This window comes from Eptesicus fuscus, chromosome 10 (genome assembly GCF_027574615.1).
Source record: "Eptesicus fuscus isolate TK198812 chromosome 10, DD_ASM_mEF_20220401, whole genome shotgun sequence".
Lineage (NCBI taxonomy): Eukaryota > Metazoa > Chordata > Mammalia > Chiroptera > Vespertilionidae > Eptesicus > Eptesicus fuscus.
This window is the reverse complement of record NC_072482.1, coordinates 34370404-34394845: the sequence shown is the minus strand read 5'-3', so window position 1 is coordinate 34394845 and position 24442 is coordinate 34370404. Positions and strand designations below refer to the sequence as shown.

Sequence of the window (24442 nt, the reverse complement as noted above, 5' to 3'; positions counted from 1 at the left end):
ACACATCAAAAGGACAGTCACGTTGATCTTGATACAGACCTCGTCTAATAAAGGATAACGTGCTGTAGGTATGAGTGCAGGATTAACAACGTTTTGTTGGATTTCTCTGAAACCGAGATTCAGCTGCCCAAATTGCTTCCCAAAGTAAACGTCGGTTTCGTACATTTGCCCGAGGCAAGGAATACATTTCCAATAAAACAAACGAGCGATTCTTTCCCGGGGGTTGTTTCCTTCTATCTCCAAGTGGCACGGAGGAGAATGAATTACTTCATAACCTCACTCACGGTAGCCTATCAGATTAAAAATGGTTATGGAAAAGCAGCGCTTACCGTCTACCATGGGTTTGGGCTGAGAACTTTTGAGGCGCAGCGAGGGCCGGAAGCGGGTTCGGTCGTTGAAGCTCCAGCTCTTCTGCACTTTGGTGGGGCTGCCCTCGGCTGTGATGTCGGTGCTCGGGGACCTCCTGTCACCTATCGAGGCTTGTCTGCTCTTAATACTCTGGCCTCTTGGGCTAGCCATGCGCACCCGCTCCTTAAAACTTAGCTTCTGACTGTGGACAACAGAGGCACGGTTATTCCATTTCAAGCAGTTTCTTCCAGGCCACGTGGGTAAATAATTTGATGAAATGGTATATGGTCATATACTTCAGTAAATAAAATGTTTTCAGCAAGAAGGAGCATAGAAATATATTTTCCTCCTATTGAAAATTTGAGCTTTGTTTAATCTGTTTGCATTCATTTGACGTTAATCTCATACTACAGGTATACACACCCTTTCTGGATTCATCATAGAAAGAGCTGAGATCAAGGGCAGTAGTTTGTATACAAGTTACACTGGAAATAACCAAGAACTGGTTTGGTCATCGCTTTTAAAACAGATTTTAGTTTTAACCTCAACTTTTGAGATTAATAGAAAAGTTAACTTTTTTTATTTGGGAGCATCTCTTTTTGTAATTTCTAAACATTTCTACAGGAAAACAGGGAGATAGTTACATATACATATATAGCTACATTCTGCATGCATTTTATATTCCAGGCAAGATTACGATATCCATAAATTCATGCAATCTCATAGCAGTTGATAGCACTGCATACGTAATATTAAACATACCAACAAACACCGCACTTCTTTTATGCTGACACTCATTCTTGTGAGATGAAACCACACAAGGTACAACAGCCCCAACATATAATGAATGTGATGACTGATGAACGGAATGAGACGTCATGTTCACTAACACAATTGCCTGCTCTTAAACAGGTTTATTGATTTGCTGTGGCAGCTACTGGTAAATTATATTTGTTCAGGTATTCAGTTCTTACATGCCAGCTAGGATTGAACTGTTGTAGGTTGATAAAGGAAACATTAACAACAACGATAACATCCAAAGTACTGCCCGACCGGCATGGCTCAGTGGTTGAGTGTTGACCTATGAACCACGAGGTCATGGTTCCATTCCTGGTCAGGGCATATGCCCGGGGTTGCCAGTGGAGGGTGTGCAGAAGGCAGCCAATCAATGATTCTCTCTCATCATTGATGTTTCTCTCTCTCTCTCCCTCTCCCTTCCTCTCTGAAATCAATAAAATTATTAAAAAAAAAATCCAAGTGCATCTCCATGTTTTCCTGATCAGGAGATGTGGGGCGATGTGGTGGGAAGGGCAGATTGGAATCCAAGAGGCTTGGGTTCTGGAGTCCTCATCTGTCACACGGAGACAACAGTAACGACCCGGCTAAGGGATTCTTGTGGGAGTCAAATGAACTGCAAGAAGCTTTGTGTACCTATTTTGTTTGTGTTCTTGTTTCACTTAGAAACTGCTGTTATTTATTAGAAAGTGACCGTTATCAGGGAAGAGGTCCAGGACTTTCCAGGGCCTGCAGACATGAAGGGTATTGGTTTGGAGGGTAGTCATAGCAGTGAGCAGCTACGTGGAGCTGCCGAGACCTGCAGCGTTTGTGGGGCGTGAAGCAGTGTTCTCATGGAAAGGGTTTATCTGAGACGAAGTGGAGGCCTGGTCTTTTCCACTTACCGCAACGTCCACTGTCCCCAACTGCAGCATGCCAACAGCAAATGTGTTTAGTGGATATGTGTTTTGCAGCTAACAAGAAACAGTAACATTTATTTTTCCATGCCTAGTTGCTTAACAAATGATATTCTAAAAAGACACCACGTTTTATGTGTGTTTACATGAAAACAAATCAAATAATGAACTATGGTGATCAGAAAGTCCTGGGAACAATAACAATTGACCATGCAACTGACAGCTCCCCTCGGAAACGCAGACGTAGCTAAATCCAGCACGACTAGCTGACGGCACATGCAAAGAACAGGCTGGGCAGTTTTGTGATGGGGTCAGGTGGGTTCAAGAGTCCTTTAAAACAATCCCATCAGTCATTGGCTTTTTTCTGGACTTGACAAGTGTGTGATTAAATGGTAGATTACATTAAATAACAGCAACAATAACATCATAAAACTGCATCTTTTTATTCTCAGGCTAGGTTCTACATGTCCTTTACAGCCTTCAAATTATTTCAACAAATCCTTCAAGGGATAGTGCCCAAAATGTCTACTCTTCTCAAGCTTTTTTTTTTTTGTAAAAATTTCAAATTTCTTTTCAGTGTTAGCACATCTGTTCCATCATTGAAATTTATGATGATCTGGTTCAGGAACATATGCTTACCTCTGCACCTTGATTTAGATTAATGAGTGGCTTAAGTGGACATGGCTATCATTACAAGTGTTCTCACTATACTTGATCTAATCGATTACCTTTTCTGGAACAAACTGATCCTAATTACTACAGAAGGTTGCGTTTTAGTTAATATAAAATTATTTTTTTAAACTTTCAAGATATATTGCTTTCCTAGGTCAGTTAAATGAACAGGAAACTGATAAATATATCACAAAAAACATTTGATATAGAATCTAATTTTTCCTTTAAAAATATCTCAATTACTAAAAAAAAGTAAAAGATACCCCAAATAAGTATCAAATCCACAGTGGCTCATTTACAATAGCAAAATATTTAAAAACAATTGTTTCCATGAAAATATTTTAAAAAATTGCTCATTTGAAATATTTTGTTATTATCTCTAAGAATAAATGGAAAGTAAAAATAATATTATTCTCTGAATCTTAATAGCATTTAAAGCACTTAAAGTTGATGTGAGTTCTAGCTACCATTTCTCCTTCTGTCCTTCTAAATTACATGAATATTTGCCAATGTCTACTATTTAAAAATTTCTCAAGAACTCTTTTAAAGTGAACTCAACATATTAAACATACTAAATTAGAAAAGAATGCAATATTTTCACTCTTTTGACATAATTGTATGAAAGTTACGAATAAGATCCTAATCCAGAACTTTTAAACCAGGCAACATTTGTTTTTTTAGTTTTCCTACTTCATTTCCTCTTTGGAAATCAACAGAGCATCTTGATTAGATGGCTATTAAACTGATTAGATAGCTATTATTGAAAACACACATTGATTAAAAAATATAGGTTCTTCACTGACCCATTGACATTTTCATTATTTCCCTGTTTTGTGTGTGTGTGTGTTGATCAATAAACATGATTTTATATAAAGGATGATTTATGTAACCTTGTTTTTTGGAAGAATGCCAAGGATTATCCCCAGGACAGCAAAGAGGTCTCTCTTTGGAGAAAGTAACCAGAGGGTCGCTGTGGCCATTGACTGCAGGTCTGAGTATGCAGTCTCACCTTCCCGGCTGAGGACTATGCCCAGGGGAGCCTGTACAACTGCTCTGCAAGGGAATTCTTCCCTCTCTAGGAAGCAGATGTACAAGTTACTCAAACCGCCTAGCCTGCAGTCTACTGGTGGGTATTTCCTGCCAGAGAATGGTGTGGCATCACTGTAAACCCACAGTAATCCTCTTGGACTTAGAATGCTGTAGTTGTTGTTATATTTAATTAGGGTTTTAGCCCTTCATAAGATAAGCATTCTACAAATTTTCGCCTCAGGCACAATATGGCAAGTGAGCCATAACAATCCAGTGCGTGCAGCAGCTCAGCAGTTGTTCCACCACAAGGGGGCGCCAAGGGGATGACTGCCAGTACTGCGCGGGACCCTGCCAATAGGACAAACGTGTCCCAAGGGTAGAGAGTATCAAAGCAGGCAACAGGCAAAAAGGAAAATTACAAGCGGGTTGAAAACCCCATTCGAGAAGTCCTTAGAAAGAGTGGGTCTCAGGTAGGGTGACGCTGTAACCTGGTCATGCACCTGAGGTTAGCTGGCATTCTCAAGTCTCATGTCAATAGCTGGGATGCTGGGTACCTCTGCTTCCGTGTGGTGTGCATTCTGAAGAGCTTCTGCTTATTACTACAGAACTTACTAGGAGTGAGGGAAATAGAGTAGCACATTATTAAGCATTTTACCACCAGGAAAGTGCTGAGGGATGTTGTTTTCCATTTTGAAAAACAAAGTCATGTGTTCATATTGCTTTTTCAGATATAAGAATACAGCGTATTTAAGGAGTAAGTACTATGCAGTTTAATTGTGCTGCTCAAAATATATCTAGTGCTCTTAATGGTTAGGATGAAATAATTAGATTTGGTATAGGCATCAGAAAGGATGATCATCTATGTGTTAGCACCTGATACATATGAAAATAAGAATATAGATATTTTAGAATACAGCAACCCTTGTAATTAATAGCAGTGCAACATAGTATAAATAATTGAGGAACAAAATATTTCAGAACTATAAAAAATAAATATTTACAGGAAGTTGGTAGCATTAATTGCTTTGAAATAAAAAAATAAGTTCTGGATTTGTATGAAACACCTGCAGTTATAGTTAATACAGGTAACCAATTGTCAGGTAGAATACATGTTCAAAATGACAGAAGAAAGGATTCTAGGTTGCTAGTTTGTTAGAAAAAAGTTTCTTTTTTTAAGTCTTATGATGTGTTTTCTTTCCCTCTATATATAATAGTGAACAGAAGAAGAGACCATTTTGAAAAAAAAAAATGAAACAATCTAACATTTTGCCAATAAGGGCACAAGTTGACTATCCTGGGAAAAAAGCCTAATCTTACTGCATTTAACAACATATTCAGATCATCCATTGCAGACAGAAGAAAGGAAATTCAGAAGAAATATAACATAGTCTTTGCATCAGTGTTCTTGAGTTCTCTCCTAAGAGCCACACATCTCCTCAAAACCTAATAAAGCCAGCCATGGAGGAGCCATTTGGACAAGGCACTCAGCGGATTGCAGCACAGTATTGTAATGTAATAAAACAATATCATTTATGCTTTAACTTTTAAGACGATGCATCTTTATAACAGTCTCACAACTACCTGTTAAAGCAACTTTAGGTAGTCTACTAAGAAGTCTGTCAGAGTTCTGTTAATTCCTGAGAAACTGTGAGCAAGGCAGCTGAACTCCGAAGCACATATTCAACAATGGTTGAGAAGGAGACAGGGTAAACAGAGGCAGACAGCTTTATAGATGATCCCTGAACCTCCGATGGTATGATTTATTCTTGTAGCAATAAAAACTTAACAGGTAGGAAGAAGTAAAAGCCTGCTTGTACCAGCGTGATGGCTAATTCACCAACTACTTGATGGCTAACTGACCTCCTTGTCAAGGAGGAAGGGATGAGGACATAAAACCTCAAGGTGAGAATAATGGCTTAATCTGGCTTGATGGGTTTACAGGCCAATTCTATTCTCTGAAAGTGATAATTTATACCCAAACAAAGAAAAACTGCCCAGTTTAAAAAGTGAGTTGGAAAAATTACTTAATGGAATAATTAATCAGAATAAAATTAATAAGCACATTCACTACCACATATGAGATTAGAACTCTTTTAGTGGGAAGACAGAGGAAAACAAATAATTAACTAACGTTAAGGAAGTTGTATTTATGGTCTCAGTAGAGGAAGAACAGAGCAGGCTCAATTGAGACTAACAGTAATTCGTACTTGACCCTCTACCAAAGAGAGTCAAAGAAATATTATTTTCACTGTTGTTCAGTTGAGCTCTTCTTGAGACTGATTGTATTTTTAAAGAAAAGTTTGGATCTGTCACAAACAATGCTAAGCCATGTCAGAACTGGATGTCTTTCTTAGTGGCGTAAGACATTGTAGATGAATTTTTTTGAACATACCCTGACCTCAGTGTGGAAAGACAAAATATCTTTAAGAAGAATAGTCCAGAGCAGGGAACCTAGTTCACTGAGTATGATCCTTAGTCCATTCTGCAGAGAGGAAAACCTCTCTGTGTATGGGACAGCCCTGTCTACAATGTGGCCTTCTCTTCCGGAGGGAGTGAGTGCCAGGCACCAGGAGAAGGCTACTGCCTGCTGTATTGAACTCATCTACACTTGGGTTACTCCCAGTTCTTAACACAATGAAACACCAGGAGGAAGGATTTAGGGGATCACAAGCTCTGAGATACCTGGCGAGTTGGCTAAAGGGTATCTATTTTGCTTATCTGAGTCACCATCAATAACCCAATAGCCCCAATCTGTCAAGTGCTCTGCATGTGGGTTGTATTTATCATTCCAATTAAAACTGGGCCAAGCATTAATCAGCTATATTCTGGACCCAGATTGCTCTCCGCTAAGGGAGAATTCTCATTATAAATGCATTTTCCTTTGTGCATATTTTGGTTGAGTAAGGACCAATTTGTTATTTCCTAAGATGGCACTGTTGCCATTGTTATGACAATAGTCTTTCTACATTTATTATGCAATGTTATACATTTCATTGCCAAGGTGAAAGCTCAGGTAATAGTAAAATGGGAGCTTCAGCTTATTCCCTTCAGATTATTGAAATGTTTTTCATTTTTCCTCTTTTTATGTTTGTTCTTTTCCCCCCATTTTTGTTGTTGTTTTCTCTTTTTGCATAAACTACTTGAGATCAGAGACATTTTATTACACTATCCAAGAATTATTGACTAAGCACATTCTCTGTCAGAGCTTTACACAGGGTGATGTGGTATATATTTGGCAGATAGAATACCTAAGTGTCTGAAGCAGTAAGTAAGGCATGCATGCTAAATAGTAACACGCGCACGGCGTGTTTCAAGGTGGTTTTGCCAAATGTCCAATGACCACAGAGAAGCAAGAACTCCCTGTGTGTGATTTTCTAAATCAATAAGTTAGCTCAGTTCTGTATATATTCAAATCCTCAAGTGAGTTACCTTTGATAATCTCAGTCACAAGTATGCAGAAAAATTTTAATGTTTCAGGTACATATGAGCATCATGAAATTGAAGAAGCTTGGTTGGTAGATTTTTGACAGCTGACTACGAAGTTCATTTTTTGACTGAAGGGCTGAAGCTCAATAGTTACTTAAAAACACACACAATTCTGAGTAATTTAGTGGGATAAGTGTGCTGGAATTTTCATATAAACGTGTTTCTCCAGGCTAGTGTGCCATCACAATGAGGATGCTCCCTAGTTACCTTTTAACCCTGTCTTTGCTTTCTGCCTTGCTAACATTTGGAACAAGAGCAATATTACCGTGTGAGCCCAAGGTGACCCCTCACTTAGGACTGCCACAGAGGTTGCAAACTCCCCCTTTAGGTGCCAACAGCTCTGTTTTAAAGGATGAAACCAAGACAGGTGACCTTACTCTCAGGTGGCTATCAGGTTTGTGCCAAAGATGGTATCTGACCTTAGCATTTGGAGACAAATCACTCTTGGAGATAATTTGTAAATGGCCAACTCCTGAGACAAGGAAAGCTTTTAAATTACAACCAAAGACACTAAACAGCTTACAATGGTTAAGACTTATTTTGTGCAACTTTTTTCAAGTAAAGTTGTCACAACAGAAGGATGGTGGAGTCTGCTCTAACTCTATTCCTACCAAATAAGAGAAGGGTCTTGAGTGGCCTCCCCTGTGTAGGCGTACCTGCCCCATCTATTGCCATCATAAATGAACCCATTTGTGGTTTGGTTTGTGAACCTTGTTGATGTAATGCAGAAATGGGTGACCCAGAGCCTCATCACCCCAAGTGAACTTTCAACACTAGTTTCAGTGCTGTTTAAGTACATTATGATTAATGCCGTTTGAATAACACAGCTAAAGGAACAATTCCTGGACCCCCACTGACCCCCACCTGGGCGCTAACCCTGGGCAGGGGATGCCTTTGTGGCCTCATTACTGAAGCAAGTGGCAATAATGGGAAAAAAAGACTTGTGTCCCTTCTTCCCTCCCAGGCACCTGGGATTCTCCTGCTGGTCCTGCCTCTGCTACTTCTTATGCCATCACCTGGCTCTGTCCTCCAGGGCTTTGCTCCCAGACCCAGATCCTCGGGGTTCTTACTGGTACTCACTAATACCGATTAAAATGATGTCCTTCACGTCCTATTCCCTCTAGGTCTAAATCTCTGCTGTTTGCTCTGATAAAGCATTTCCTTCTAAGGCATAAAAGAATGATCCTAAATTATTTGGTTAAGTTTCTGGGAGGGTTAGCTCCTTTTTAAAGGATGGGGGTGGGGCGGCTCTTCTTTTGAGTCAGGTCACCTAAGTAAACCTCAGCACTCAGTGCGCTGGAGATGCCACACAGAGACTGTTCTCACCTCCTGCACACAGTGTTCCTTTTGCCAAAAACAAAACAAAACAAAACAAAACAAAACAAAACAAAAAAACAAAACCCCCACAAAAACAACCAACCAAGCCCAACATCTCACTCTAAAAGAAGGACCCTGATGAAGGGAGTATATCTTTTACTGCTGCTCGGGATTTAAATACTTGGGTGAGACTTCTGTCTGGGAAAATGGTAGCAAGAAATAACCAAAGACTATAATGATCATTTCCCCCAGAATGTTGCACGCTCTGCAGATTGTAAAAAGCAGTGAGTGGGTTAGGGAAAGGCACTTACGCTCCCAAGGGGAGGGGGAAATCAATAACACAGCAACCTCTGCAGGCAATCCTGGGAAAGGCCACTTTTAATCACTTTGTATTTGTGGATCGATTTTACTCACATGAGACACATTGAAAACATCTGTTAGGCACAGATTTATAAACAAACATGTAGCAGAAAAGATCACAAACCTGCTTGATGTTTCCCCTTGTTCTTTCCTTCAGGTGCATGCAGACAGAAGAGAAATGATGATAAACTGGTGAATACATTTACAGCACTTGATAATGGCCCAATTGGGGGTTGGGGACATAAGTACCTTAAGTAATTCTTTTCAAGCGAGATCCATGGAAGCCATTTTAAAAATAATAAATGTGCCTAGCTTTTTTTTTTTTAAATATATATTCTTTGTGGCACAGACCAGAGATAGCATAGCATCTACTTAGCAAAAACAATACTGCCTACATGTAATGAACAACAGCCAGAGTTATCCATGGCTAAGGAAAAGTGGTTCTGATATGGTTAGCTTTAAGAGAGACTCTTAGAACGCTGCTGGTCACACTGTAGCTGTAGTCCCTGAGCTTTAGACAGACTTTGGGTTCTTAATCTGGACTCATGAATGTGTGACTTGTATCTCAGTCACTTGTTGAGGCAGATGCTGTTTTCCTATTGTATAAAGTATGAATTCCCTTGGAGCCTAGTAGGCACACAGGAAGTCTGTTAGAACTCTTCCAGCCTCGTGCTGGGTGGTGTTCTTCATTACCGATTTTAGCAAAGCCAGGTCAGTACGACATGGTACAAATGACCCGTTGTCCTTGGGTGGACACCTCACTTTCCCGTGGGTCTTGATTTTCTTATGAATAAATTGAAGGCATTGGATTAGATAATATCTAAATTCTGACTTCTTAAGAAACCATCGAGCATCCGCATCCGTGGCACTTGCTAATTCCCTATAGCTTCATAAAATAGGCGACCCATTCCCTAAAATAACGTTTACCTATGTTTCACCCTTTGTATAACCTTCATTTCCTTTGAGAACAAAATCAAGAAAAATATGTTCCTTCTATGAATCCTTTTGTTATTAAAACAAAATTTTAAAGTAGCAATTGTGGAGGTCTTAAAGGCAATGTAAGAGACAAGCCAGACCAGAGAGGGGAGTAAGAAATTGCTGGTGTATCCTTGGCAGGTTTGAGTGGGCGTGGCATGCCCCTCTCCCCACCCCTCTCTCCCGACACAGTTCTTGCTCCTCTCTCCTATATTACTCCTTAGAAGAGGTGGTGGAGTCAAAGCATCCCATTGTATCTCTAAACTGTGGGGAACAAGAGCACGGTTGGTGTTTTTAAATGATGATGATGAAGAAGAAGATGATGATGATGATGATGCTATTGGTAATATGATCACTTTGCTGACCACCTATTTAAAACTGCAGCCCCTAATGCTTCTTAAATTCCTTCCCTATTCTACTCTTCTCTTTAGCACTCACCACCCTCTGACCTATTAAATATTTTATTTATTTTTATTGTCTCTTCCCAGCAACCCTTGAATATATACTCCCAAGGTCCGAGATTCTAACCTGTTTGTTTTTCTCTTTCACTGCTGCATTCCTAGTGCCTGGAACAGTGCCTTGCACATAATAGGTACTCAATGAATCCTTGTTGAATGAATGCATGCGTGAATGAATGATCTCTCCCTTGGAAGTTTCTGAGCCCTAAATGTTAAGGGGAAATACACTATGTAAATAGAAAGAAGTTTTGGTCTGTTTCTTACTACATATCACTTTGTGCTCATAAGACACTTGGTTTTATAAATGTAAAAATATCCCTCGAAGTCACTGTAAATTATTTACCTCACAAACCCACACACTTGATTAAAGCAGGTTTGCTTTCTAAAACAGAGGTTCTGAACTTGGCTTCCGGGAGTTTATGACTACATTAAAATTGTAGGCAAAGTTTTAATTTTTTATGCAGTAAACATGTTTCTTGGGAAAGAGTCCATAATTACCATCCCATTCTCAGCAGCTTAACGAAGAAAAACAACAACAACAAAGATTAAGAAGCACTACAGTTTAGAACAATGAAGCATGGCTGGTGGGAGAGATGTTAGGACACCCAGGATCGCATGAACTTTGGCAGCGACTGCAGTGTCACTCTGGACAAATCTCTGTTATTCAGTAACTGGGGCTGAATCTCCGGGGTGAGTGAGGGAGTGCAGGGAAGGGGCGTGAGAGATGGTTGATAGTCACAGTGGAACAGGATAAATGCAGGTGTTTGCATAAATTCTCCTCTACCCTGTCCCCACTTAAAACAGGAAAAATATCAAAGGAGAAGAGAGAAATTATGTGAGTAAAATAAGTTTATGCATTGGAAGAGTCTGACTCATTATTAAAGATTTTCCAGGCTTCAGAATGAGTTTTCTTCCAAAAACTGTGGAAAGCCAATCAATCACATGTGGTGCCAGACCACTCTCTTCGGTCACCTGAGAACCGTCTTTTGGTTTTTCTGCTAGCCTTCCTCTTATACATGTATGAAGAAAAGAAATACAGTTTTTATGTAATTCCCATTTTTGATGCATACCCCCAAGGAATAGACAGCACAAGAGTTATATTCCTTTTTTCTTCCCTACTACAACTTTGAAAGAGTCCAGTACTCAATAAAGGGCATTTAACTACATTTTAAGATCTAAATGAAGAGGATTCTCATCCACACATTCACTCAACAGCATCCATGCTTCTGTCCTTGCTAAGGTCCCATCCCCTTTAAAATCCTGGCGTTCTATGACCATCTCTGTCACAGGTGCTGACAGAGTTTTGATACCAACTTTTAGGAGAGACATGCCCCATGAGAGCTTAGAAGTTATCTCGCCCAGCTCTTGCCCTTTACTTTGTGGATGGGAATACTGAAGCCCAGGGCAGGGCAGGGAAGCCATATAGCAGATCCCGTCAGTTACTGATAGATCTGCCGCCCTCTACAGGGTGTAGTCTGCTGCATCACGGAGGTCCTTTTGAGACTTCAGTTCCAGGGAACACCTCATGAAGGCTTCCCCAGCCCATTTCTCTCTCACATCAGTAAGAAAGAAGTTTCTGAGTCAAAGTAGTTAGATGCCTTGAATCCTATGAAGCCACTAGGATGAAGGTTTGGTTGGATTATGAAGGGAAATGGCTGATGCTCTAAAATACTAGCTCAGATAAGCAATTTGATAATGTTTGAACAACCTGAGGAACTGACCGCTGTAACCAAGCTGGGTGACTCACAGAAAGCCTTTCCCTGGACTTGCTTACTTTGGTTGTGTCAGTGAAGAGTTCTTTAATTAGATGGTGATTATGATTTAATATGTGCTCTGCCAGTGGAACTGGAGTCCAGGATTTCAGGACTAAAGATTGCTTTTGAAAATTAAACCTCACTGTGGTAACCATAGGGCTGTTCATAATTTTTCTGGTTCTCCTCTCTTTCCAGGCGCGTGGTAGGACTGCACTCCCTGTCCTCTTGGAGTTTAGGCGTGGCCAGGTGACTTGCTTTGGCCAATGAAATGTGAATGTAAGTAATATTATTTTAAAATTTTGAATGCTAATACCAAATTTTAATTTGTTTGGTCCCATTGCTTCATTGTAAACTGTAATTCTACTAGGATTCCAACTCTTCTCTTATTTTGCTATTAATGTTAGTTTGATCTGCAAGTAAAAGCTGGAGAACCAAGGGGATCTAAATGAGAAATGACTTCGAGGAACTTCAATGTGCAAAGATATATTGCTTTCAAAGCACTCCCTGTTTGGGGTCAGGTGATGGATGGAGTTTAAACAACCATTATTTTTCAAAAATAGTGGTGCTTACCTTTAGAATTCTGGTGGGTTTTATGACATGAGATATTAGAAAATAATATCATGAAATAGTAGAAATAAATCTCTATAAAGTTTAAATTCTTTTAATCTTTAAGCTCCATCAATGGATGGTGAGGAATGATACTGGGTCAATTGAGTTTTGTGCCTGAGTTGCCACTAAAAAGGTTTGAAAGAGAAGCAGAGAATAAGACAAGCCCCAAATTGACACCGTGTGTGTGTGTGTGTGTGTGTGTGTGTGTGTGTGTGTGTGTATGGTTTGTTTTGCAAATTTGAAGAGACTCGACTACAGCACCAGCTGTCACACTGATACCTACTTGGTGGGGCTGCAGGTGTGCAGGGCCTTCAAATGCGGCTTCCAGGTTGCAATGGAAACAGATTTTTCATCAGCTGCATAACTACGCCAAACACACTGCATGCAATGTACGTGGGGACATAAAAAAGAAAAAGAAAAGAGAGAAGAAGATAGAATGAAACAAAGGGCTATTATTAAGTTAATACACATGAAGGATCTTCAGTCCTGAAAAATACCCAAAGGGGTATGACTTGTTTGGCATTTTCAGCTGGCTATTAAACATATTCTGCCACATCAGTAGAATTGCTTTTCAAAACAACTCACACCAAAGAACAAACATACTAAGTGTACCATGAAGTAATTTTTGAATTAGTTAGGGAAAACTATGACATTATCTGAGGTAAACTACCTGAGCGTGAACATGCATTGCAGGACCCAACCGCACATCTTTAGTCACTACTTGATAAGATGGAGGCAAACAACTACTAGAAACTCACAATGCAACTAGTAAACTAGGTAGTAAATTAATGATCACCAGAGTATGTTAATGATTTAGTGAAATTTCATGAAGTTGAACTGTGCAACACTTATAATGCTAAAAATGAAGACAGTGCTAAACAAGATAGAGGAAAATGTATTCTCTAGGAATATAACTGGAAGGCACTTAAGGATTTAATGTCATGGTCTAAGAATACGTTTGCAGCTCCTTGATATAAACATAACCCTGTCTACTTCATATCATTCAGGGATGGGGAACCTTTTTTCTGCCAAGGGCCATTTGGATATCTATAACATCGCTTGCAGGCCATGCAAAATTATCAACTTAAAAATTAGCCTGCCATATTTGGTCAAACATTTAATTAACTCACCCCTAATGCCTTGGCAGGGCCAGACCAAATGATTTCGTGGGCCTCATATGGCCCGTGGGCTGGGTGTTCCCCACCCTGATATAATTATACCTGACATATATAATATGAAGTATTTCCATGTAAAATCCTCGCCGAGTATGAATTAAGACCCCCTATTTTACAGACGAGAAAATAAAGGCTCAGATAAAATAAGATGTTTACAGAGGTTGGTAGGGTTGACATTATCTCCGGTGACTGGCTCTTGCTTTTAGAATCCCTCACGGTCCTTTGCTGATTGCTTGATGACTGTTGGCAAAGCTTCCCTCTGAAACTGTCCATTGCCTTAATGTACTATCCATATAGACTTTGGCAAATTTCTTTCTTTGTAATAAATCCGAAAACATGTCTAATGACCAAGTGTTTCCTCAAAAATCCTGAGAGAAAACTTTTCATTATAATTCATAAATCAAAGCATTCTATTTTATGCAGCAAATTTGTTTAAACAAGTCATATTCCTACTCTATAACCACCATTCATGATTGTGGAAACTACAATGAAGAAAACAGCTATCTAATAATGTTCCTTTTCCTGAGTATCATTAAAGCAATGTGTGCTGAATAAAAAGTTAAAAATCAACACAACTACTTTGGAAAGTTGTCTGGCTCTTATCTAGCAAAGCTGAACACATACAGACCCTCTGACATAGCTACACACTTCTTTATATATACTCAACAGGTATGTTTATACATGTTCATTAATATATGTGCTATCATGCTGAAAACAACATTAAACTTCATAAACCTGCTCAAACACCTATCACCAATAGAATAAATAGATACGTTGTGAATATTAACATAATGGAATGGTACACAGTTAGAGTACTCTATCACTACATTCAAGAATATGGATGAACTTTACATGAATAATGGTGAGTGAGAGAAACAAGACACAAAAGAGTACATGCTGTGTGATTCCATTTCCATAAAGTACAAAAGCCAAAACTCCTCAAGGAAACAAATTTTAAAAGGCAGCACAGTGGGTACCCTTGGGGACAGTGATTGAGAAAGGGTACAGAAAGGTCATATTCTGTTTCATTAACTGGGTGCTGCTTACACACACAGGAGTGCTCAGTTCTCTTAGGATATGTGCTCTTTTCTGTATGCACATTATACTTCAGTAAAATGTTCAAGAAGTAATATTAAAAACTAAAAAAATATATAGTAGGACCTGAGGGTTTTTTAATATTATTAAGGAAGGTTTAAAGAATTGAAGCAGGGTTCCTTGCCTAGAGTCTTGCTTCCATGGCTCATGTTGATTTATCCTACAAATCTGTGAAAACTTATGCTAAGCATCGTGGCATCTTATAGAGAACTAGAGGCCCAGTGCATGATTGAATCATGCACGTGTAGGGTCCCCTACACACTTTCGCTTTTCGCGGTGGAGCTGGGTGCCTGTCCGCTGGTGCACCAGGCCTTTCAGAAGCCTCTGGCTTGGCGGAGGCTTCTGAAAGGCCTGGTGCCGGAGCAGACAGGCACCCAGCTCCCCCACTTTTGATGGTCCGCGGTCGCTGAGGGGGGCTACCCTGCTGTTGAGAGGTGCAGCTGGGTGTCCGTGGCAGGCCCCCTCAGCGGCCATGGATCTGGCCATTGAGAGGCACGGGGGGCGGGAGTCCCGCCCCCTGCGCCTCTCAACAGCAGGGTAGCCCCCCTCAGTGGCAGCGGATTCGTGCCTCTCAATGGCCGGATAGGCTACCCCGAGTCCTGTCCCCCAGCCTCCCGCCGCCCAATCGTGGGCGTAGCGGAGTGATGGTAATTTACATGTTACTCTATTATTAGATAGGATAAAGCAATTATATGTAGTGTCAATGTTAGTTTTTGCAATTATTGCACAAATACGATTTACAGAGTGGCCTAAAGCAGTGGTTGGCAAACTGCGGCTCGCGAGCCACATGCGGTTCTTTGGTCCCTTGAGTGTGGCTCTTCCACAAAATACCATGGCCTGGGCGAGTCTATTTTGAAGAAGTGGCGTTAGAAGAAGTTTAAAAAATTTGACTCTCAAAAGAAATTTCAACCATTGTACTGTTGATATTTGGCTCTGTTGACTAATGAGGTTGCCGACCACTGTCTAAAGGAATCAATGAAAACCCATGGATTTATTATTACAGCTTCCTCTGTAGTGAAGCCCAGAGAACCTCCCATACCACAATGGCCTAGATGGCTGCTTTAATTAAACAATCTTCATACAAGGCACCATATATACATGAACTCAGATACTTTGATAGCAAGACTCATGTAAAACTGGAGTATACAGCAGGTCTGTGCATGATCAGATACCAGTGAAAAAACCCACAACAATACAACAAAAAAATGGGACCAAGACACCACCTGCCAATGTTATAAAGAACTGGGGACAAAAGAGGCCACTCTCAGAAAATTGAAGATTTTCTTAACAATGCAACCTGGCTTCTTGCCTTTTTCTATCAAATTGATCTAAATGGCTAAGCTCTTATTCCTTTCATTACTCTTTTCCTAACATGTCATCTAAATGGGAGGCACAAAAGGAGTAAGTGGAATCTATCTCAGGGCTGATATTAGTAACAAAGTCTAAGTGGAAAGTGAAACTCTATTACTCTTATACTCTAATAACTTTGTCCTGTCCTTAGCTCTCTCTCTTCTAGTAGCACAACCATAAGATCAAGTAGCTGATGCTCCCAGATTTTAAGCCAAAATCACAAAGTGGTTGGCAAGAATAAAATTATGACCCAAAGGGATTTAACTTACATGGCATATGTACTCCAAAGGACAAATCAAGATGGAGCAAAATGAAAGCCAAGCTCACCATCTTTTAGGTGACTGTGGTGCTCTAAGCAGCCAAACAAATTCAAAATTTGGTCTATAATTATGATTACAATGTCAGTATAATTAAGTTTTTAGGGAGTATTCAGTTTGTATTGTTTGGAGTATTACAACTATGGCACATTTGACCCTTTCTAAAATTTTTAATTTCAGCTGACCATCCAAAGGTATATTGTACATGGAACTGATTTTTTTCAGGGTACATAATTTAAGAAGTCAGAGATATAAAAGATTCAAGATGAAAAACAGTAATCCCTTTTTCTACCTTGCTTCTCACTAATTTTTGTTCCTTAGAGGTAACTGTCTTCAATTCTTATAGTTGTTGCTTCTATTTTTTAAAATATATTTTTATTGCTTTCAGAGAGGAGAGGGAGAGAGAGATAAAAACATCAATGATAAAAATCATTGATCAGCTGCCTCCTGCACACCCCCTACTGGGAACTGAGCCAGCAACCCAGGCATGTGCCCTGACCAGGAATCAAACATTGACCTCCTGGTTCATAGGTCAATACTCAACCACTGAGTCACACCAGCCAGGCTTCTATTTTTAAGAATCCTAATTTCTAAGGATTGTTCTCATACATATATTTCTTGATTTTTGAGTTTTAGGCACTATCAATTAACTTCTTACCATGAAAAATAATGACATTCCACCTACACACCCTCTTCCCTTCCTCTCATTCTAACAACAATTTTTAGTTGTTACTATTTAGTGTTTGCTTTATTATAACCCTGTAACTATTGTTCCTAGTTCAGCAATGTGACGTAGCATGACTTAGTTTTCCTGTACTCTTTTTGAGATACTCATGTTACTTGGATGTACCCCTGGAAGGGTCATCCAGTTTTCCTTTCTGTCTTATTTTCCATCTCTGTTTTTGTTCTACTTCCTAGGAGATTTCCACAATTTCATCTCTTCTTGCTTTCTTTTATTCTTATGTCACATTTTTCACAACTACGAATTGTTTTTTCTAAATCTGTTCTTATTTATGACTGAAGCACTAAAAAGATGTATGAGCTCTGTATAAGTGGTTTGAGTTTATTGACTGGTGGCCTCACTCTAAGGTAACTGGGTGCAAACTCAGTTATTTTACTAGTAAAATAAAGCCACAGTTTCTAGATGGATAGATAGATGGATTTTTCTTTCTTTTTCCTTTTGGGCCAGCTAGCTTCTCCATAGCAGCATCTTCTAATCTCTTCCTTTCAAGAAAATAAGCCCATCTTTCAGCATTATTTCACAAACTTTCTCTTAATTTCCCCATTTCTGTTTCCATTAAAGCATCTTGGTTTCACCTGAACTGGCCCAATCTCTCCAGAAGTGAACCTGTAACATAGGACTTTGAAGTACCTTTAAATGCTAATCTCAAGGCTTCCATAATCTGTATATATAAAAGGCTAATATGCTAAATGTCCGACCATCTGCTATGACATGCACTGACCACCAGGGGGGCAGACACTCAACGCAGGAGCTGCTGAGCTGCAGTGACTTGGCAGTGGTGGTTCTCAGGTGACGCACCCTGAAACCAGAGAGGAGGGAGCCCGATTCCTCATGGGGCCGCGCAATTCCACCTTTGGCCGTGGGTTATGCTGTTGCTGGCGCACTGTTGGCCCCGAATCTGGTTTACTGCACACTTGTGTTTGTGCTCCACACTCTGTACCACAGCAACTTTGCAGAGTGCCCTCTCCCATGCCAGGACCCCTTCAGGGATGTCGAAGAGCTGGTTTCAGCCCAATCCCTGCAGGCCAGGCCGAGGGACCCCACCTGCCAGAGGGATCCCGCTCACTGTGCAGACGCTGAGGAGGGACCACAGGAGGTTGGCTCTAGGACGTGTCCGGCCCATCTCTCCCAGTCCTGCCCTGCCAGCCACTTCCTAATTAATTTTCTTTCAAATGTGCATGAATCCATGCACCAGGTCACTAGTAAATATAAATATATGAGGATGCAACTGCTGCTTTTTGAAAGGAGTAATGGATTCAAGTTCAGACACCAAGGATTTGAGTCCTAGCTCTTCCTAGGCTTGTCCTTAGGATCAAGTGACTGAATATATAGAAACATTCTGCCAACTGAAAAGCACTTCACAAGTCTTAGGTGTTATTAAAAGTTGTGACATTTGGGCAGGTATTCAAAATGTTGGTGAGAGCTAATTTCTTTTCTCAGACTTCTCCATTTGAAATTAAAAGTTAATTTAAGTGAATCATGCAAAGATATTGACACAGCTAAATTTGCTGCAAGCTGCTAGGGTGGTGTTTAAACTTTTCTCTAAAACCCTGAAATGCTGGTTAATTTAGATGCCTCGTCAACCAAATGACAAAGCAATTTGGGCATTTCAGTGCCCTTTTAGAAAGATAGTTGCTCTGGGTTAACATTAATGAGATTGCTCTTGATCTTGATGCCTTGTGTGTTCAGCAAACCAAGGCAGGTTTATTGGGCAAGGAAATAAATGGGTCAGCAAATGATGCTTGCTTTTCAATTTAGTGCATCCTTGAAAATCAATTTCTAAAATATATAACCAAGGTTTAAAGCCCTGAATTCTGGCTAAGGGTCATCAAGAAAGAACAGTGAATACATTTAATTATATTATTATTATTATGACTAATAAATTAATTAATAGCATTTGGATGGGGAAACAATTGCTTTTTAAATTAGTAGATTCTACTTTGATTACTGAAACTATGATTAGATTCTAAAGGTGTTCTTGAGTGTTTCAAGTCTTTTTTTTCCTCTTTCCCTTTTAATCCTCACCTGAGGGTATGTTTCCATTGATTCTAGAAAGAGAGAAAGGGAGAGAGTGGAGGGGGAAGAGGGAGAGATTGAGATTGAGGGGGGGGGGGGAAGAAGAGATTGAGATTTAAGAGGGGAGAGATAAAGAGAGAGAGAGAGAGAGAGAGAGAGAGAGAGAGAGAGAGAGAGAGAGAGAGATGTGAGAGAGAAACATTGATTCATTGTCTCCCACACATGCCCCCGATTGAGGATTGAACCTGCAACTCAGGTGTGTGTCCTGACGGAGAATCAAACCCTGATCCTTTGGTGCATGGGACAATTTTCCAACCAACTGAACCACACTGATGAGGGCTCAAGCCTTTCATTTATCCTCACTCAAGGATACTTTTCCATTGTTTTTTGGAGAGAGTGGAAGGGAGAGGGAGAGAGAGAGAGAGAGAGAGAGAGAGAGAGAGAGAGAGAGAGAGAGAAGAGAGAGATATCAATGTGAAAGAGACACATAGATTTGTTGGATAGAGCCTGCAACCAAGGTACATGCCCTTGATCAGAATTGAACCTGAGATCCTTCAGTCCACGGGGTAACACTCTATCCACTGAGCCAAACTGGCTAGGTCTACAGTCTTTTTTTGTTGTTGTTGTTCAGAACAACACATGAGCTAAAGTTTTAAGTAAAAGAAATATTAATGGTTTCACTCTATTGCTACCCAACATTTGTACAAGTTCAATTATTGATCACAATATTTACATATCAGAATTCCATAAAATTAACTTCCAGATCTCCAGGAAAAACTGTTCAGTCAGCCTCTCCTCCACTTAAGAGTAAGGCCTTGCCTTGCTATGCTGTGGAGATATAAATGTCTTTGGTCCAATGATTTGCGGCAGGAGTAGTAGTCTATTTTCAAGTTCAGTTGGAAATTGTTTTTGCACAATTTAGCAATTGATAATGATAAGTTAGATTAGGAAAGGTCCCCCTATTAGTCTTGATATCTGCCTTGTGCAATATGATGGCCAATAGCCACATATGGCTATCGAACACTTGAAATGTGGCTAGCATCAATGAGGAATCGACTTTCTAAACTTAAATAGCCACATACAGCTAGTGGTCACTGCAGTGGGCAGCACAACTCTATATCATCACAAGGAATACATGCATAGAAATTCCTCAGAGGGCTGACTTTCTAACAGAATAGTAAATATTCTAAGATTTTTTTTTGATATAGAGTCCCCTTTTAACATCCAGAAGTATCAAAGATCCATACACAGAAGTGGCTGCATTTTGAGTATGTGTTGATTGATAAAATATATAATACAAAGCTAATAAATAGTAAGGTTTTTAAATAAATTTGAACTGTATTCATGAGAAAGCAGTCTAGATATGTGTAAGATGTATTATTGGTTCCATACATAGCTAGGGCTTGTTGCCTGGATGGATGCAAGGAGCCTATGGAATAACGTCTATATTCACAGATTGGAGAACATTGTTCTGAAATTAAAAATAAGAAATAGATGCAAGGATAATTAAAAGATGAAAACAGTAAGGATGAAAGTTCGTTTGAAGTATGGAAACACCTTCACAACCAGTTAAGAAGAATCAAATGATGGAAGGCTATCAGTACTGGGGGGCAGCTGTGTGCACACTAGAGTCTGTGACACCTCTTCCATCATTTGGCTTCAGATCTTAAACTCCTACCACTTAGGGATCTTTTCCTTCAAGCAAACAAAGCTTACTTTATCTTTAGTGCTCTTTTAAAACCTAGACATTAAAAAAAAATAGAGACTCTCAGTGGTTCATATTAGAAGTCATGCCCAATGGCCAATTTCCTTGTCAATAGTTGCAGAATAGCTTGATTTAAAAATTAATGTCCTCATTTAATCATCAGATACAAAACAGATCTCTTTCATAACATAACTGAGCCACGCTCACACACTTTTCCTCTTGCTCCATTTCTTTTGGAGGTACTTTATATCATGGCCACAGGCAAAGGCTAAGGGTAGGGTCGGGAAATGTTTTCCCAACCCCGCAACCCACCCACTTAAACCTACAATCTAAATGAAAACAATGTGCATGTTACTCCGGCATGAAGACAAGTCTCCTAGCACCTCAGGTCACCACCCCAAACGCCTTCAGTTAGGAGTTCTGGATCTTCCACTGGCTGGCAAGGAGGGAGAAAACTAGATTGTATAATCATTGTGTCCATAATTCAATACCAAATCCATCTGTGGATCTATAAAGAGTATATTTTGTGATTCTTAAACAACTTGGTCCTAGGATAGTGCTATGCCCAAAAGATATGGATGGCAAAGGAGGAGGGTAACTTTTAGTACTGAAGCAAATCCTGAGTTATACACAAGAAAAAAAATAGTTAAACTACATATTGTTATGAGTTAGCTTTCAAATAATATGCTAATGATTTCACATTCTCGAACATTTATGTATTCCATAATCCCACCAGCTCTTAAAAATAAGATAATTATTTCAAGTAATTGCTCTAGATGGCATTAAAAAATGATCCCACAGGTACTAAACCCCGATATTCTACACAAATACGTTGTCCTGCAGATCAGTGGCATCCATTCGGCTGGAGAAAGTACTTGTAATGCAGGGAACAATTCCATGTTCTGCTCCATCACTTAATGATCAATTATATTTCGCCAAGTAATTCATAAGACATATTAGGTTATTCCAGGAGCAACACAGCGGCTAACCTCTACATGGCCTTGCTGGCACGGCTAATTAACCCGAACAACACATGGACCATTGACTGAAAATATATATTGTTTTTCTGTTTGGGGAGGGAGGGGGGCACTTGCTCAAATCTAAGCCTGGACGTTAAGTTCCAGCTCCATTACACACACACACACACACACACACACACACACACACACACACACACCCCAAAACAGTAGCTTGAAAGCAGTGGAGCACAGAGTCTGGAAAATGACCCGGCAAGCACTTATGAAGACAGATGTTCCATCTACCTGTTACACTGACATTTACCTGAATGAGGTTGGCAGCGGGGTTCCTTCTTTTCTCAAAGTGCTTCTGGCGGTGCTGTTCTTGCACTTTCAATGCAAAACCTGAGCCGAGAATGCCCTGGAACAAAGCACAAAAACAGTACTCACGTTTTTTTTCTCTCCCAAAAGCACTGTTAAAAATTACAAAAATTAAAACAACAACCACTTCTGAAAAGAGCCTGAGAAAAGACACAGTATGTATGCACCCTGTCCAGAGATATTAAAAGAAACTTAACAAAACAAACACGATTCACTTCTATTATAATACCAGTGGCCAATGGCGAGCTGTTGGGCAAGACTGCCTAGAAATATAACGACTTCTGTTCTTTAGGAAATCAACCAGGCATTGCCAGTTATCGTCTCTGATGATATGGTAGAGGCACCCTCATTACAAATAAAAATCACCATTTAAAAAATGTCTTTTGTGTGCCCTCTCTAACATTTCTTTCGGCCTACGTTAGAGTAAATGGTCCTACCCAGTGATGGAATATGGAGGACAGAGGTGGATATGAAACTTGGAAGAGTTGAAGTCTTGCTGCTGTGGACATGGGAGTGTTTCTAGCACTTGGATGAAATAACTGAATTTTCTATTTTCTATTTGTGAAGTGGGGGAGGGGGGGAGAGTGTTTAAAATCTGTCCCAGTTTAGTTCTCATGATGCTATAACTCTGCACCTACCAAAATAAAGTGAAAGGGGAGGGGAGGACAGTTTTTCAGATGAGACAAACGAACACTCAGTTTTCAAGACATAGAGAGTTTTCCGTTTTGCCTGTTTGTACAATGAAGTCAAGAGCATGGTTATTATTGCAAAGCACATTCCTGTTTCTCTGAGTTTTAATCTCACACTTTTGGCGTTCTTACCTTTTTGGTTTTGGCTCACCTATTCAGATTTTGGGGTTAGTAAGATTAGTATGTCCCTCTTATGTTTATGTTAATTTTTTGGCCTGGCTTGCTTCCTTCTGTGTATCATCTTGATCTGCCAAAGTTCTGGCTCTTTGAAATGCTCCCCTCTTCTCAGTTTGCTTTGGTCTAACACTGTGGACTCAAGATGCTGCGTGTCAGCCTCTCGCTGGCTTTCCAAGCTTGCTAAATTCAGTCTCCAGGCTTTGTAAGTCTCCAGTTTATTGCCATGGGACATGGAGCATCACTGCTTTCAAGTCTGTGCATTTTACTTGCTAGCTATAAATTATTAGCTTTTTATTGAACTTCAAGGAGTCTAACCCTTTGGTGAGAGATGGGTATCAGATAAACGCTAAGTCAGTATTCACCACAGATAAGGAATGGTTGTTTTTCTTTTCTTTATTTCTTTAAAGAAGCTCAAAGATGGTATCGGCTGCTTGGGAGGTGGTGGGTTTCTCTTCTTTAGGAGGTGGTAAGTCTCATCGGGATGAAACTTGGGTAAGATATGTTTGGACTCTAGATAACCTTGAACCTTCCTTCTTATCTTGAGAAGCCACAATTCTGAGTACATCTGTGACAATAACCAGATAATAAGAAATGTGATTATAGTGGTCCCCCAGTTATTCATGGGGATATGGTCCAAGACCCCCCGTAGATACCTAAAACTAGAGATAGTACCGAAGCCTATATGTACTATGTTTTTTCCTATTCACACATACCTACGATAAAGTTTAATTTATAAATTAGGCACAGTAAGAGATTAACAGCAACAGTAATAAAATAAAACAATTGTAACGATATACTGTAACTTAAGTTATGTGAGTGTGGTCTTTCACTCTCTGTCTGATAACTGGTTTGATAACAGAGATGACTAAGTGACTAATGGGTGGGATAGGGTTTACAGCATGGATATGCTGGACAAAGTCCCAGGCGGGACGAAGCACGAGGACAGGAGATTTCATTACACTACTCAGAACGGCATGCAATTTAAAACTTATGACTTGTTTATTTCTGGAATTTTCCATTTAATGTTTTCCAATCAAGATTGACCATTGGTAACTGAAACCACAGAAAGTGAAACCTCAGATAAGGGGGGACTACTGCATGTTTAAAATAGAGTTACATAATACTATTAATGAGCAATGA

The 24442-nt window shown here is 39.8% G+C and overlaps 1 protein-coding gene across 5 annotated transcripts in view; it reads right to left on the bottom strand.

Annotated features, from left to right (window-relative positions):
* KCNQ5 (potassium voltage-gated channel subfamily Q member 5) overlaps window positions 1–24442 on the bottom strand; it is a 514131-nt gene that overhangs the window by 59371 nt on the left and 430318 nt on the right. Inside the window, exons 7-11 of one of the 5 annotated variants that reach the window (XM_054722223.1) lie at window positions 22381–22476; window positions 12983–13077; window positions 9028–9054; window positions 4295–4351; window positions 330–550 (exon numbers count right to left, since the gene is read on the bottom strand). In XM_054722223.1, the coding sequence (XP_054578198.1) occupies window positions 330–550; window positions 4295–4351; window positions 9028–9054; window positions 12983–13077; window positions 22381–22476 (496 nt within the window). The remainder of the gene's footprint in view (window positions 1–329; window positions 551–4294; window positions 4352–9027; window positions 9055–12982; window positions 13078–22380; window positions 22477–24442) is intronic. The other 4 variants (XM_054722226.1, XM_054722225.1, XM_054722228.1 and 1 more) reach the window with 4 other exon arrangements.